At 41.3% G+C, this 17,561-nt stretch overlaps 1 protein-coding gene across 2 annotated transcripts; it reads left to right on the top strand.

Moving 5' to 3' along the window:
* Positions 1-311: 311 nt before the first annotated feature.
* Positions 312-17,172, top strand: MACIR (macrophage immunometabolism regulator). 2 transcript variants are annotated; one of them, XM_008144499.3, is made up of 3 exons: positions 312-488; positions 6,630-6,716; positions 14,455-17,172. In XM_008144499.3, the coding sequence occupies exon 3, from the start codon at positions 14,478-14,480 to the stop codon at positions 15,099-15,101; it is 624 nt and encodes a 207-aa protein (XP_008142721.1). In that variant the 5' UTR covers positions 312-488; positions 6,630-6,716; positions 14,455-14,477; the 3' UTR covers positions 15,102-17,172. The 2 variants fall into 2 exon arrangements, with proteins under 2 accessions (XP_008142721.1, XP_028005589.1); XM_028149788.2 differs by lacking the exon at positions 312-488 and adding an exon at positions 5,795-5,843.
* The last annotated feature ends 389 nt before the right edge of the window (positions 17,173-17,561 follow it).

Here is a 17,561-nt window from a genome sequence, read left to right as displayed (position 1 = left end):
CACCAGCACCCCCCCGCCACTGGGCAAACCTGAGCGTGGCCGGGTCTGTGAGTCGGTGCTCTCCACGCCCTTCAGCGGGAGTGCCGGCTGTGGCTGGAGAGGGGGTGTGACGACTCCTCCCCCAGCTCCTCCTCCCCCTCCTCAGCCAGCAACGCCGCCCGCCGCCGGCCGACTTCGCCAGGCCCCTTCAGCGCCTTCCTCCGGCGGCCCGCCCTCCTCCGGGTGTCTGGCGGGGCGCGGGAGGCGGGCTCAGCTGACGGGCTGCGCCTCTGCAGCCGGAGGAGGGCGGGAAGGCGGGCGGAGGCGGGGGCGGGGCCTGCGCCGGGCGGTTGCTGGCGCTGAGGGCGGTGGGAGCGGAGAGGGTACCCCGCTGGCTCGGCAGGCGGCCTCTGCCCGGGTCTCGGCGCCGCAGCCCCGAGCCTTTCCCGCCCGGATCTCCGGCTCCGCGGCCCCAGGCGCGGCGGAGGCGGAGGAGCCGTGAGCCTCCGGTAGGTTGCACGGGGACGGCGGTTCCGACTGCAACCTTTTGTGCTGCAGAAAAGGTGGTGACGGGTGGGTGGCGGTGGTGATGGGGGTGCCCCCAGTCCCCGACTCCCGGTGCCAGCCCCGGTCGCGGCGCCGCCCCTTCCTCCCTGCCTCGGTGTCGAGGCCGGGCGCACGGAGCCCTCGCGGTGCTGGGGAACCCCGGCCGGGCGGGCCTCCGGGAGGGGCGGCCTCGGGGACCCCCGGCCTCGGCGGGCAGGTCCCGGAACGCCCGAGCTGGGGCTGGGGTGTCGTGAACTGGGTGGGGCCCTTGCCCGGTGCGGGGAGCCCGCGGTTCCTTGGCACCGGGGTGGGGCCGGGACGCCGTGAGTGTGCAGCGCGTGTGAGTGAGTGTGCGGGGGCGTGCGCCCGTGTGCGCGCGGCGTGCGCTCGCCGGGAGCTGCGGGCACTCGGGGAGCCGCGGGCAGCGCCTCTCCCGGGGTGCGGCGCCGCGGAAGTCGGGGCGCGTTGGCGCGCACCGTCGCCGCGCCGCTGCTGTGCCCGCTCCGGGAGTGGCGGGCCTGGGGCTCCATTGAGAAGGAGCGCTTTCCCAGGCCTGCTGCGCGGTGGCCGCGTGCCCGGCCGCACGCCGGTGCGACTGCCCGGGCCAGATAGTGCCTCTGGGCGAGCCCTGGCGGCCTTATCTCGCCGCCCTCCTCGCCCGCGCAGCAATCTGGAGGGGACCGGGGGGGACGAGACTGCCGCGAGCCTGCAGCCCGTGACGGCTGCGGGGCTGCGGGGCTGCGGGCGCCGCGGGCGCGGGCTGGCCGGCCTTGTCCGGGGGCGCGCGTGTGGACTGGCGCCGGGTGCTGGCTGGAAGCGAAAGCGGCAGATGTCGTTGGGCATCGCCGCCTTCGCCCCACCTGTCGCGGGTCGACTTTGGGGCGGGTGGGAAGCGGGGGAAAGGGGTTTCCAGGCCGGCGGCACTCGGACCTGGAGCAGGCGGCCCCATTGTGAGGCTGCCAAACTCTAGTGGTGGAATCTGCAAACCTCTGCCAGAGAAGAGGTGGGAACGCGAAGGGAACGACGGCCCCGTCCTTTCCCCTTTGCAATTGTTCCACATCCTTGGGGTCTCCCCGCTGCTTCCTCCACGCCAGTCTGCTCCCAGGGGCTTAGCACTTTGTGTCGAGCCAAGATGCCGAGTGTGGATGTGGGTGGCTGTGGTGCACAGGTTAAAACTGGGGCTGGGAACTTTTTAATCATTTGAGGAATTGGAAGAACGGAGACAGAAGCATTTTATAGTGTGCTTGCTACTCTTTGCCGAAAGAGCAATTCTTGCACAACATTTCTGACGTTACTAGACCCTTCATTTTACATTCTTTTTCTCATATGAGCCACTCTACAATTTAGAATTGTTAGTTGGTTTGATTTTAACCCTGTAGAGCAGGCTAGACACTAGAGAGAGAGAAATGACCCTTTCCCAAAGTTTATTTCCCCACGTATTTTAAAATACAGTACTGGCTATTATTGCAGAAGCTTTTGGTACTTTAATTCAAGACCATGATTTATGCTTACACAATTAGGTTCAATGAATGTTTCACAGGTTTCTCCGTGTTTTATTATGTACCTGTGTATGCATTATAAACTTTAAAAAATGACCAAAATGAAATATAAGGATTAATGAGTCCAGAGACCTCTTGATTTGATCTTACATAGAGTCAGCGAATCTGTTTACTTTCTCTATGTAATTTTGTGTATTTCGTAGAGGTATTGTACACCTTAACCCTTAAGTATGTGGTGGGAGTAACAAAACTTTTATATACAGGATTGTTATCCTGGGTAGGGTGGAGATCGACTCTTTTCCAGAGAGAACTCTGATTTTGTCACTAGTCTATTAAAATGTGTTCCTGGTTTTAAGCTTTCATCTGAAAGTTTCGTCAGTTCCACTGTGTACACCTGTCCCTTTTTGGTTATGCTTCCCAAGAGGCAAGTTTCATGTAAAGACTGCATGCAGACCTGCAGTTCTAGTTACCCTCCGTCATATTTGTAGTGAAACTGAATTTTTTTTTTCTAAAATAGGTGGAAGGATGATTTCATCTAATGATAAGGCATTGATAATCTAGCTTTAATTTCTACTAGCAGAAATAGAAAAGGAGTGCTGTACTTTAAGGGGGTTGCTATTACTAGTAAAATAACTGATAACAGAGAAACACATTTTTGTCTTACGGAACCCATTTGGGTTGTCTTACAACGTTGGTGAGGTTAATAATTTGTAAGCTCAAGGATGGTTTCAGAAAAGTCACACCCTACTTAACGCTTCTTAAAAATTATCGATGCTTTTGTTTTTGATGAGCTGCAAATTAAAAAGATTATTTTAAAGTAAACTACAATGAGAATGTTTGCACAGGTAAGCATTTTTGTTTAATTGTGTGTGTTGTTAAATCATTTTATTTCTGCTCAGTGTTCTATTACTGGAGAGATGTTTTGATCCTCTCTTCTAGTGTTTTTAGGGTAATCTTTGAGACTGGTGGTTGCAAAGTATTTTCACTAGTCAACAGAACTTTAAAAATTTTTTTCTAAGTGGTTTTTCATTATTGGTCTTTCCTCAGACAACATGAGAAGTACTACCTGTTTCCATTTTTGTCTTTGTGTTTTGAGAACTAGAATTAGAACCCATAACTTCTACACTATCAGTTTTCTTTACCTAAAATTTATCTCGTTTTTCCTAACATAATCTTTAATAATTAGTGGAATTTATTTACCAAAATTCACAAGGACTGTGTGCTGGCCTTCATATTTATAACCTTTTGATTTGGAACTGATAGATCTTGTTAAATTTTTTCTTATTGCTATTTTGTCAGTGGATCTATGCTGAAGTCTGACTTTATGGCTTTTTTGTATAGGGATTTTGTGTGGGCTTAATCATTTCCAAGCGGAGCTCCTGTGTTTGGGGGGAAATCACTCCCTTCTCTGCTTCCCAGTGCCATTCAGATTTACTGTTCTATCTGTTATGTTTATGTATTCCCACATCTGTCCGTCTTTCCCTCTGGCCCTGTCTCAGCCTTCACTTTTTGTATTTGCCCCAGAGTGTATACAGTGCGGGGGCATAATACGAGTTGAAATATTGTTGAATGACTGAATGAGTAAATGAATAATTCAATGGCTGAGTGGATACACCCAAACAGATACTGTATGGGAAGCCATTATGCAAGCAGAGGGTCCTTCCTTGCTCCCCAAAATCTTTGCCTTTCCGTGGTCATATATTACTTTTGAGTAGGATAACAATATCATTGCCCAACTGGGACACTTTTGGGACATAAAGGGAGTGCTGTAAGTAATTCTGCCAGGGCACTGGTGGCTGTGACCTGAGACATGTGGCCATTCTACTTTTGAAGGACATTCTTCTTTATTTACCTCTGATGCTATCTATCATCTTGCCTGAGAAATTTGACACACTTGCTAGTTGATGTTTGCAAACTTTTCTATTTGTAGAAGCCTCATTTCCAGTCAAATGCTTGGTGTCTTTTGCTTAGTCACTCAGGGTGGACAACTCTTGACCATACTTAATCTTTCTTTATTTTCATTGTTTACAGGTTAATGTCACAGGGCTTTCTATTTGTTTCAGCTGCTTATAGATGAAAGCATTATATATTCTAGTCCGTGCTGTGTTTATTTGAATTTGTTTTTCTATGCAGCATTTAGTCCATCTTGTAAAAATTTCACGTGAATGTGTTTCCTTCTTGTTGATTGTTTTTGAGAGATCTCTTGATGGCTTGCCAAGCCTTCCTGTTCAAAACATTGGCCAGAATCAATTGCAAGTGTTAGAGATTTTTAAAGTATTCTGAAAATGTTATTTCAAAAGTATATTTGGGTAACTTTAATATTACAGTGTTTTGTGTCTAATAGAAGATGGGTTACTATAATGTTTTACTGGATTCCTTTATAGGCCATCTCTTAAAGAAGGAATGTTCTTTAATTGGTTTCTGGCCTTGTTCTTTTAATTTTTTTTTCTCCTTTTCACCATCTTCATCATTTTCTTCTTAGCACCTGTGCACGGTTAGCAGGCTGTTAACAGACAAAACAGTAAGCAGGGTCAGAAATGAGTAAAATCCGAGAAATGGAAAGGAGCTCCTGCACACCTTGGCTTTGCCCTCTGTGGCTCCTTTGGACGCTGTGTTTATATTCTATTTTCGGCTTGGCACCGGCCTAATAGGGATAATCAGTTACTACACTTTGTTTACTATGAAAAACGTTTCCTAAACTTCCACATCAGCTCCAGTGCAAGAGTTAGATAATTACTTTAAGGCTTCTCTGCTTTCAAATCTGCAATGAAGTTTCATATCTAAAGCAATGTCCGTGCGCTTTGGAGTCCGACGGTTTGGGGTTCAGATTCCTGCTCTGACCCGCAGATAGTATTACTTCAAATACTTTACAGTGGGGATACTGTTTTCCTCATGGAGCATTTGTTAACATTAAATTGAGTATAGCATCTGACATAGAAGTTGCTCAAAATATTAGTTTCTTTTTATTTCCTTTTCCCATTAAAAGTGTATTTACTTAAATAAGAAATAACTTGAACTTTATAATATTAGTATTGGGGAAATTCTCTTGCGGGTGGTTATTTTCAATAAAATGTCTTATTAGGTCCTAGCTGGTTTGGCTCAGTGGATAGAGCATCTGCCTGCAGACTCAAGGGTCCCAGGTTCGATTCTGGTCAAGGGCACATGCCTGGGTTGCAGGCTCGGTCCAACGTGCAGGAGGCAGCCAATCAATGATTCCCTCTCATCGTTGATGTTTCTATCTCTCCTTTCCTCTCCGAAATCAATAAAAATATATTAAAAAAAAAAAAGTCTTATTAGGTAACCATTGTGGTTACATTACAGTTCACGTTATGTTAAAACCAGAGGCTGCAGTGGTGGAGTAGAACCAAGTCGTAATTATCTAGGTTCCTTGGTTCCCCAGTTTGAGAATAGTTTGTGGCAAAAGAAATGAAAGGGAGTGTGTTACCTAAATCTAAAGTTCCAAAGGCTGAAACGTGTTAGTTTCTTGGAATGACAGTACGTGATGCATTAACTTCCTCCAGTTTCTCAGTCTGTAGAAGCAAATACCTTGAATTCAGGGATTGTGCATTTCCTTTGAATAAAACTCTTCTGGGCTGGGAAGGAAAGTAATACAGTGACAAACTCCTTGCCCTTTCCCGTGCTGTTTGTATTCTGTTGGACTGTTGCCACTTCAGGCCCTGTGCACCTATGTAGGTAAAATGTGCCCCCCGCTGCCCCGCCCCCGAGGTTAGACACAACAGTAGAAAACGCAACAACCAAGAAACCTTTACAGGTGGAGAAGACTTTGGGAAGTTTTCTCTTACACCTTCACCTCCCCAGGTAGGAGGGGAAGGCACAGAGGAGATGCTAGAAACCTTAAGCAATGTGATAATTGTAAAGGAGTGTTTTTTCAAGTTGTTCTCTGTGGGGGTTTTCCTGTTTGTTGGTTTTTAATGTTTCCAAGAGCCTTCCAATCATTTGCGTCAGAGCAGTCTTATGAAGGATTTTATTGTTGCTATTTTATGGCTACAATGAGTAGATACCAAAAATTAATTGCATAATAACATCACACATCGTAAAAGGCTTTGCAGCATGCAGAGCTCATTCACTCATCTGTCTCATCTCATTTGATCCACATAACTACTGTATGAGGGAGGGAGGGAGGGAGGATGCTGTTGTCCTCAATTTAAACATTGCTGTTTAAGCAAGGTCATGAGGTAGACTTCTTAGGTAGGCTAGAGCTAGGACCTGTTTTTTTGAACCCAGCCTCGGGGTTATTTCATTCATAGGCTACTACTGTGAGTCTGTTGAACCTGTAAATAAATAGGACTTGGGTGGTGGAACCAACACTTAAATCCCTGAGATTTAGCCCAGGTAGCTACTTGTGGTCTCCAGATAGAGCTTAAGCAACAGAACACAGAGGAACAAACTTGATAAAACGTTTGAGGTTTAATTTAGCGGAACAAATTAGAAATTATTTTAATTAAATTAATTGCTATTGTATCCTGTATAACCTGTACCTGGTATTAGTACCTCTCGCCAGTTTTGCTGTTAGAATTGGTATAATTGCTTTACAAGTTTTGTTACTTGTTAAATTAAAGGTTTATTTTTGTATCTCATGTTTAGTATCTGGAATAGAGCAGAAAAATTATGCCTGTGTTCCCTTGGGACTCATTGGAAATTGTACAGTGACATCTTCTGGGATTTAGTCTGGTGAGTTATATTTTGCTTTTTCTGTTTGTTAACCAGTTGTATCAACATAATACCATAATGTGTTTTAAGAACTACATGAACTAATAAGTGTGAAATCTCAGTATATTATTGCAAATATGTATATTATAATTATGAAAATTTTAATTATTAAATTTTTATTTTAATTAAATTTTAATTGAGAACTGAAATTACTGTTGCAAAATGCTAACAATATTTGATAATTTCGACTTTTTGGTTGAGTAGAATTTCCTTTTTTAATTCCTGTAAGATAAACGAGGTCTTATGGGATATTTCATAATATGATAGTTACTAATAAGAGGTAGTTGCTCTAATTTCAAGGAAATTTTAGTAAAAACGTTAGTCTCCAGAGACTGGCAAAAAGTTCTAGTGTTTATTATTGTACATAGAGAATGGCAAGCAGGTGACTGAAAGAACATCATTTTCACTTAGACGGATAGCAGTTCACTGCAAGTGTGACATTCCTTTTTTCACACCATGAATTTAAACTTAAAAATATGCAATGCTGTTGTTTTCCTTTAGTTGTCTTTTTTTCAGTATGATGTCTGTGTATCTGTGCTGACACAGTTGTTCATATGGCTCCAAGTCTTTGAAGGGGGAAAAATTAATAATGACTCTGTAACTCTTTAGCATTTTACAGACTAGACTAGTGTGAGTTCATGCTTTGGTGTGACATCCTACTAGGCCAATAAGTCCTTTCTTCGAACTACTTGGAGTGGTCATAATCTTTGAAAAAAGCAATTTCATGATAAACGATTTCCAAATGACCAGTCGGCAGCAGAGTGAGTCAAAGGGACAATGGGGAAACACAAATAGTTTTGTTTGTTAAGTAGATATAGCTTATCAAATCTATGAAAATGCATTTTAAAACATTGAAAAAATGGAAACATTACTAATACTTTGCTTTGAAGAAACGAGCAAGAAGTTTGAACACCAGAAGTACAAAGTACTTTTAGAGGATGTTAAATAAGAATGTGGCTGGGTCACTGACTCATAAAACTGAAATAAAGCACAAAATTTGGTCCTCCAGTTTTTAAAATTCTTCAAATTATATATTCTCAGAATCAGAAAGTATCTTAATGGTTGCCCACTCTATGTTTGGATACCTTAAGTGACAGGTCACTTACTACTACTTCTCAAGATGGTTCATTTCCCCTTTTGCAGCTTGGCTAGAATGTCCTTCTATTTACATATAGAACTATATCTATAACTGTGTGTACATACATATGTATAACTGTGTGTATATACATATGTATACATATGTATCTGGAGAGATGTAGATACACACACACATACATACACACTCTTGTACCTACAGGAATAGAAAATGCAGAGGATCATCAAAAAACTTGGAAATATGTGACAGCTTATTTTATTTTTTAAAGTCAGACTTATTAAAGTGTAATTTATATACAGCAAAATTCATCCTTTTAAGGTATAGAGTTTGATGAGTTTTGACAGATATAATCAGTTGTGTATTGACCACTACAGTCAATACAGAGGATATTATCACCACCCTCCAAAATTCCCTTGTACCCCTTTGTCGTTCATCCCCTTCCCCCAACCCCCCATCCCCGGGCAGCCACTGATTGATTTCTGTCCAGTAGCATTGCCTGTCCCAGAATGCCATGTAAGTGGAATCACACAGCAAGTAGCATTTTCTGTCTGCTCCTTTCCCTGACTGTAAACCTCGTTTGCTCCTTCCCATTGCCGAGGGGTATCCTATTGTATGGACGGAGCACAGTTTATCTGTTTTCCTGTCGGTGGACGTTTGCTCTGTTTCCACTTTTGATGATTATGAATGAAGCTGTTGTAAACATTCACACTCAGTCTTTGTGTGAACGTATCGTTTCATGTGTCCTAGTTTAATATCTTACAAGTAGGGCACGTGGGTTGTCTAATAAGCATTTATTTAAATTTGTAAGGAACTGTCTAACTGTTTTCCAAAGTGGCTGTACCTAACTGAGGCTTCTGAGAAGCTAAAGTAACTACACCAAAGTGTATGCAGATGAAGGACCTGATTCTCATTCAGCACAGGTTTATTTTTATTTTCTACCCAGTTTTAACAAGTGTGGTTAGCAGATTTATTTAAAGCCCACAGTGGATTAGGAACAGTAAACTTGAAGGCCTTAGGAATAGGTGTTAGCGATTGGTCACTAATATGGTGGTCACTAATATGACTAATACTGTTGGTTTAAAAAAAAAAAAAAAAGGTGGGGTCAGAACTCATAGGGGTGAAATTCTTCTGTCTGACAAGGTCCCAGACATGAAGGTTTCTTATAATCACCTGGCGATCTTTCACAATTCAGAGCCCAGGCGAATTAAATCACAGTCTGGGTAGAGCACAGACATCAGTCTTTTTTGAAGCTCCGTAGATGATGTCAGTGTGTAGGCAGGGTTGGAACCACACGGTGGTTAGAAGCACAGCAGCAGGGTGAACTCTGGAGCACTGAACTTGGAGCCAGCAGCCCTGGGACTGCCTGGCTGGCTCTGGGCAAGTCCCTGCCTTGTGCCTTCAGGGTTGTCTGCTCTGTAATCGGAGGTCCCAGGTAGGTGAACTCCAAGATGATTCTGCACTAAAATGTGATGGTTCTTGATATTATGAACCTCATAATAGCCATGCTTAAGAGTCTCCATTTCCCAAGCATTGGCTCTATTCTGAAAGGTTTGTTTCAGGTACCTCTTGAACAGAATTCTGTTCACATGATGACATTTTCATTCAGTATATTTTAGACAGTTATGTTATATCTGTTTTCTCTTAAGTGATATTGCTGTATGTTTCTAAAAACAGTTCAAGCATATGGAGCAGTTTCGGTGTTTTTTTTATTACTGAGGGTAACTTTTTTTTTGATAAGCCTGATTTAAAAAAAAACATTCAGTACTTCTCAAAAAGAATTCTTTGTATAACAGTTGTGAAACTTACCAGCTATTTTCAGAGGTGGTCTAAGGACTAAGGCATCTAGGTTATATTTTTAAAATGTTGCTCCTTTTGCCAAATGTATAGGGAATTTGGCCTCCTGGAGAGTTGTTCAGAGCTGACCAGTTCCCATACAGGTCACAGTGCTTTAAATGTGCTCCTCTTGGTGCATCAGGTTCCCCTGCATGTGAACTGAGGTTTGGATAGTTGCTTTAGTTTCAGCCAAAATTCCCAATGGCGTGCCACACCCATTGTTTTTAAAATGTGCGCTGTGTACATTTTTTTTTCTGGTAAATGTTAGTGTTACTTATCTCATGTTGTCTAGTTTGAATCCTCATATATTTCAAGGAAATATAGTGGTACCTGTGAACATGGCCAGGTCTTTCATATGTTTTATAAATATACTTCAGTGCCTTTGTGACTGATTGGACTGTGAGAGAATATGATATTGAAGAACCTTAGGTGTCATTTGAAGAATTACATTTGTTCCTGGTACTTGTTTAAGAAACTGAGTTTTAAAAGCATTGTTCAACTACAAGTTGACTTTTCTATTTTTGTTGCATTTTCTGTCTTAGACTCTTCTATCTGCTTCTGTTATTATAACAACACTTTTTCTGTTTCCTGTTTCCAGTCTTTATTTTTGCTTTTAACTACACATGCAAGGCACTGATGGAAGCAATAGGGTATTGCTGGTTTCTGATTTTCAGTGTTCTGCTTTGCAGAAGCTAGCATTGACCTGAGTTAGCACTGGACCCGATTTCTCAGTTCACATTTATTCTTATTGCTGCAGCGGGGGTGGTGCCTGTTGCACATACCTGCATTGTCTGCCAGAGTGCTTTGTAACCATTTATCTTGCAAGCATGCTTTTTTTGATACAAGGGAATTTTAGAATATGAAACAAAATGCTTCGTCATGAATAAGTTTGTTAAAAACTTACAAGCAGATTTTTCATGGTAAAATATGAAGAATTTGTTGCTAAAACACAGGCCATCTCCACTTGTCATTCATTTCCGATGGATGACTTTTAATAAGAAATTTTGCAGTCTAAAATATTGGACATCCATATATCAAGATATGCTGACTTTGAGACCCTTCAGTCTTTACTGCCTTTAGCATCACCCTTTTTATGTAGATTTCCAGAATTAGAAAATACCTAGACTTCCTCCATTTCAGGTCGGATAGTACGTACACCACTTAGGCCCATTTGAAATGATAACCTGAGGAAGTTGATTCTGTAACTACTGTCAGGTTCTTGCCCCAATATTTAAATCCAGTCAGGAAACTATCAGGAATTTAACCGCATAGGAAGTTTTATTTTCAGTCACATTGAAGAAGCTAGCATTCCACCCAGCTCAAAATGAAATATTTGCCAGTCATTGCTCCTTAGTCTGAAACCCAGGCTCCACATAATGGATGCTCTTTAGAAAGGCAATATGTAAGTGGAAAGGATCTTAAAAAAAAAAAAAAAAATCCAAGCAATTTGTAGAAGTTCTGGTTGTACCCTTCTCATTCCTACTTCAATATCAGGAGCTGGAGATGTTCTTGTACATGTGACTACCCTACAGAGACCAGTGGAACCACCTAAAAGATCTGTTAGTTTTGAGGCTATGCTATAGTTTGGAGCAGTATTGGTGCTTTATGGCTAAAAAATGCAAACAAATTTTCAACCCTTAGAATTATTCACTTAGAGACGTTCACTCTATGTTACAGCTATATATGTAAAGATTTAAAACGAGCATTTTCGTGTTCCAGTGCAACAAGACTCTGGTTCAGAAATTTTACATTGGGTATTGACCTTAGTTCCTTATTTGTGAAGAGGGTATTGGCAGTGCTTATTTCTTTAACTTTCTGGTTAAGTCGTGTTTTCTACCTGGAGTATGTTGTTCATGTCATCCAGGTATGTTGGTTTCTTACACCAGGCCGCTTGGTTGAAATTTCCAGAGTTCTTAAACCACATGTAATTAAGAATGTAGGTTAAATCATTGTCTGTCAGGTGGATGCTTGAAGATCCTGTTGGTTATTTTACCCACACCACGTAATGTTTTTTATGGTGTTATTGGCTGCTGGAAACTTAACCAGTGATAGTTCTCATCTAACAGTGATCACTATTTCATGCCACACATTGCCTCACTCCACTTTTCTAATTTTCTAGGTACTTATTTTCTAGCTGCTATGTAACTTTTGCCTTTTACTCTCAAACCTTTGTATCCTGCCATCATTTATCCCTAACCCTGAGAGATTCTAGGAATTCCCGGTGGTCTGCCTTGATGCAGCAGGATTGACTTCATGTGGGAACACATTTTTGATGATCCTATTGTCCACTCTTCTTTGCTGTGACTTTGTACACCATTAACTTGCTTAGCAATTTTTCTACCCTCATAGGGGAAAAAAAAAGTGACTTTCAGCCTAGCCTCTGTTTAAATTATTACCCAATTCAGAATGGGTGGGATGTGAAACATGGATTTTAGGAAGTTCATAATATACCAAGTGCAAATTCTGTAAGGTGGCTGGTGGAAATCCATGCATGGACTGTCATAGACTCCCAGATTTGGAAGAGACCTGGGCCAATGCCACTTAACGTGACTGATGCTTGAGTGTCACTCTACTTGGGAGGGCGCTCAGTCTGTGTGTATGCTCCCTTGCCTCCACAGCCCGGGTGGTTTGGGCCTCACTGACCCTCCTCTGCTTGTCTTTTCAGAATAAAGTATCAGAATCACTTCTGCCTGTCAGGTTACGTAGGTTGGAGGCCTTCCGATAAGCTGTTCTCTTGTGCTCTTTCTGGATAACAGAATTCGTGAGAAAGGAAGGGTTAGTTTGTCATTTGGCTTAGAGTAAACATTTGTTTCTTCAGCATAAAATTGGATGAAGCTTCAGACGGTCCTGCACAGTTTATGAGATGAGAAATCTTTAGGTTTTGGTATGCATATCAAAGTAGCCAGTGGTCACCTACTTCCATCCTCTCCATAGAGAAGTAAATTACACAATCAAATACAAATTTGTTTTTACATTAATAAGATAGAAAAAAGCCAGTTACTTTAAATCTAGAAGGGTTGAGAGGCTAAGGTGTTTTGGTTAAATTAAAATTGGAAATAGTCTAAGATTTAGAGTACAATGTAAGTAAAACTATATTGATCGCTTTAGCACTTAAAATTAAACTTAATTGTCAGCTGACATATAGTTGTGAACTGTAGTAAGGGCAGGATGGCATCTGGTAACTTCGTAGTCTTGGTTTATTTATTTTCTAATGAAGGAAGTGCAGCATGCAAATGGAGGAATAACGTTGTGACTTCCTTTAGCTTTCTCTTTGCTTGGATTTAAAAAAAAAAAGTTTTAATTGGCCCTAACTGGTTTGGCTCAGTGGATGAAACGTCAGCCTATGGACGGAAGGGTCCCCCCCTGGGTTTGATTCCGGTCTAGGGCACGTTCCTGGGTTGCAGGCTCCTCCCCGGCCCAGGCCCTTAACGTGACTGATAGGGGGTCGTGCAGGAGGCAACCAATCGATGTGTTTCTTTCACATTGTTGTTTCTCTCTGTCTTTTCCTCTCTCTCCCACTCTTTCTAAAAATCAATGGAAAAATATCCTCAGGTAAGGATTTAAAAACTATATATATATATATATTTATATATATATACATATATATGTTTTAATTGATTTCAGAGAGAGGAAGGGAGGGGGAGAATGGGATAGAAACATCAATGATGAGAGAGAATCATCGATGGGCTGCCTCCTGCACAACCCCCACTATGGATCTTAAAATCAGTTACTACATGACATGATTATAGTAAGCAGTCTGACATACTTAAAGCTGTGTTATCTACTTCTGATTGAGGATCAAGTAGAAATAAAGTTTCTCAGAAATGCCATTGTCATTCAGGTTCCCTTAGTATTTTATTTTCCAAAATTTGATTTATCTGTGATTTTCTAGAATCTGGCCATTATTTGTGGTACTTTTTGTCAATGAGATTTCCAAACAATGTAATGAGATTATTGTGATGAATAATATTAGTATTCTTAATTTTCATTATGAATTCTTCTGCCATTTACTAAACGGTTCAAAAGTGTAGTGTCTTAGAGATGGTATGTTTTATGATTAAATGTTCAAATAAAATAACATCTGATATTTTATATATGTTTCATATTAAAAAATGATTTATTGTATTTAGGATTAACATTTAAACTACAAAATGGTTATCTTTGCGTAATTCATTGGGAATATGGAAGGAGGAACATTTACAAGGTTTGGGGGAACCTTCCACTAAGACTTCGCCTTACCATAAGAAAAACTTTTTAGGCCTACATACATTGAATCTTTGCAGAAATGGATCAGCTTTTATCGTTTTCATCACATGCCCCGTAAACACAGTTGAAAAGAATTGCAGGTTGAAGAGCTGAGCACGTATTTTAAATCACATGGAAAGTGAAAGGATTTTAATTTTTATATTGGAAAGAGTTTGTAGATTCTTGTGAAACTGTGTATGATTATTCTTATTTGCTTAATGTCGCTTCAAGTAGTAAACTTGGTGTGATTGAATGGAGCCCTGGCTTTAGAGAAGTATTGTTATCTGTAGTCTTCTCCTTACTTCGGACTTTCATTTAACCTGTCTTGAGTGCGTAGAGGCAGAAAAGTAGTAGTCATTTCAGGCCTGCTCTGGAACGTGTCGTAGACAGATAAAAATCTGCCCAATGCACATTGGCTGTTTCTCAGGCCAGAGTCATTTCATGCTCCTTCAACCTTCTAAAGTGACCCAGCTTGGCCCAAGGTTCTGCGCGTTACACTCTTCTAATCTGTCTGTCTACTTTTAGGAGTGTGCAGACTGGTGCCTAAAATGGAAGTAGATGTTAATGGAGAGGCCAGAAGTACCCTGAGCACCCTGCCCTTGCCCGTGGCTGAGGTGAGCTCCCCGGGGAAGGCCGAGGCCGAGAAGCCCCGCTGCTCCAGCACTCCGTGCTCGCCGATGCGCCGGACGGTCTCAGGCTACCAGATCCTCCACATGGACTCGAACTATTTGGTTGGCTTCACCACTGGCGAGGAACTCCTGAAGTTAGCCCAGAAGTGCACAGGAGGTGAGGAGAGTAAGGGAGAAGGCGTGCCTTCCTTGCGCTCCAAACAGCTGGATGCAGGACTTGCACGTTCCTCTCGTTTATATAAAACCAGAAGTAGGTACTACCAACCGTACGAGATTCCAGCTGTCAATGGCAGGAGGCGAAGGCGGATGCCCAGCTCAGGAGACAAGTGCACTAAATCTTTACCTTATGAACCTTATAAGGCCCTCCACGGGCCCCTGCCTCTTTGTCTTCTTAAAGGTAAGAGGGCTCACTCCAAATCTCTGGACTACCTCAATCTAGATAAAATGAGCATTAAGGAGCCAGCTGACACGGAAGTGCTACAGTACCAGCTTCAACACCTAACCCTCAGAGGGGACCGTGTGTTTGCTAGGAATAACACATGAATGACCTGCGGAATGTGTAAACCAGTTTAAGGCAGCCTACACTCGGCCAGAAAAACCCACTGTTGGACTCTGTACAGGACTCTCCACATTATAGATGGTTATATCAGCTAAGTGTTCCAGGAACATAAAAATTGTTCAGATCAAATTTTGAATACAGAAATAAAATCACAGGTACTTGGGGAGAAATCATTCTAGAGCACGCAACTTCAAAGAAAACAGAATGTTGACCATTAGTTTGTATAGCTTTTTAGCTAGGAAACACGGCTTGGTACGGTAAGATCTTTATGATTCTGACGCTCGAATTGGGAATGCTATCTGCTCGGTTGTTGCTGACATGGTATGATTCATTAGAAATTCGTATCTTAAGTACTCAAGTACTTCTTTAATCTCTGTATTTTACTATGAAATGTATGTCATGATTTGTTTTATGAAATTTAGAACTTGAACATTGCTGAATTTTGGACCACTTTTTATTTTTAAATATTGAGTTTAAATATTTTATAACTGGTTTTGCACTGAAAAAAATAACAACATTTCTGATTGACACAAGAGCATAATCTTTCTTCACTTGCCTCAATAATATTATTGAGCAATGAATTTTTTATTTCCGCATGGAAAGTTACTGATCTCTATGGCTGTAAAATGTTTCTTTATAGCGTTATTAACATGTCTTAATAAAATTAAATTTGGGATACAAAGTATTTATTTTACAATAGGTGGGAGGAGGGGGAAGCTTTTCCAGAAAGTTTCCAATATGAAGGTTTCATAAGTTGAAAAAGTTTCCTTTGGGCTTATTTTCTAATTTAAAATTCATCTGGAACTTTAAAATGGAAAGGACTCTTTTAGTTGTGGATTATAGGCATAATACTGTTTGCATCTGAATGTTCTGAACGTGAATGGAACTTTAATAGAGGAACTCATGATTTCTACTATCGAATGCTTAATCGAAGTATGAAGTGATACCATTCAGCATGGCATCGGGTCATCCCAGTTTTAGGTTTTTGCAGCGCAAGCACTCACTGAAATTCCAGTTTCTAGGATTAGTGTAGGAGCCTAAAGTGTTCTGCAGATTTAATAGGTTAATCCTGGATTACTTAACAATTTATGTCAATTGCACTGGTTTAATTTGTTGCTAAAGAAATATTGTCCTGGCTTTAGTAACAAATACAGCTCAACTATTCTTGAATATATTTTGGAAAAAAAATGTATGTCACTTACCTTTTTTAAAAGTTTCTATTTCTTTTCTTTTTTGACTCTTGAAGGTGCAATTTATTACTGAATTGGCATTTCTGGCAGCATAGAACTGCTTATTTTAAAGTTTATTTTGGGGGCTGTGAGTTTCTTAGGTGTTAGCACTCTTGCTTATAAAATAAGAACACCTTTTAATTAATGAATGGGCGATTCCTGGTGCAGTTGTAACTTTTCTTTAGCCAGAATGAATGGCAAACTATTTAGAGCAGAATACGTATTAGGAACCCCTAGGAACTCTTAATCAGCATTTATTATGCTTTCACTGAGGCAGACCTTATGAAAGAACCTTGGTGAAGTTGGCCCATAGCTTACTGAGTTGATCAAATTTCTTGGTGGACTGGAAATTTCCAGCGGTTGATACATTAACGTAAATTGCACCTTTGTAACATATTGACAAATGGTCACTAAGATTAACTGTCTCTATACAGTCATTAGTTTGACAAGAAATAGAATCCTGTCAGATGCCAAAGAGTTGGGATTTTTACGTTTAATGATTAAACATCGTTATTTATTGATGATTTACCCTGTGGAACTGTATTATTTCTAACTATGAAATAAAAGGGTGATGTAAACACACATTGTTGTGTGATGCTTTCAACGAGGTCCACCATCCATAGGCTGGTTGCTGTTCAAGAATTCCGCCTAAGCACTTATTTTTTAGGCCCTGTTTTTGTTTTAAAAACATTACTTTTGGTGCTCTTCCACATTTCAAGGTAAAGGATGTATTCATGGCAATGATTGTATTCTGTGTACCTGTGCGAGCTGTCTCTGCCTGTGCACCTAAATAATTTCTTGAGCTAAATAAAAATATGTAGCTTTTTGTTTTTTGTTTTGTTTTTCACTTAAAGACGAGTAAAACTCTGTGGCAAAAATGAAGGGGTTAAAGTTGGAGATACTGCACATTTGCTACGTCTGACTAGTAAAGATGCATAACTTTTTAAGTTTGGTTTCCTAGAAAGTTTTGAAACTCTAGGTCAGTAGTTTTCAAAATGTGTTTGCAGAGCCCCTTCCTTCATTCCTTCTTGCGTTCTTTGCACTCCATGGCCTGGTGCTCCTGTGGTAGACGCTGTCCTAGCGAGAAAAAAGGTTAGGCTGCGTCTCTTTTATCTGAAAAAAGTCCCATTTCCTTTAGTCTTTTAACGTGTTAGGTTTTTGAACTCCCTCCACCATTTTTATTCAATTGAATATTCCATACTAAACAGAGCACAC

The sequence above is a fragment of the Eptesicus fuscus genome, chromosome 4, assembly GCF_027574615.1.
Source record: "Eptesicus fuscus isolate TK198812 chromosome 4, DD_ASM_mEF_20220401, whole genome shotgun sequence".
Lineage (NCBI taxonomy): Eukaryota > Metazoa > Chordata > Mammalia > Chiroptera > Vespertilionidae > Eptesicus > Eptesicus fuscus.
This window is presented reverse-complemented; position numbering and strand designations above follow the sequence as displayed.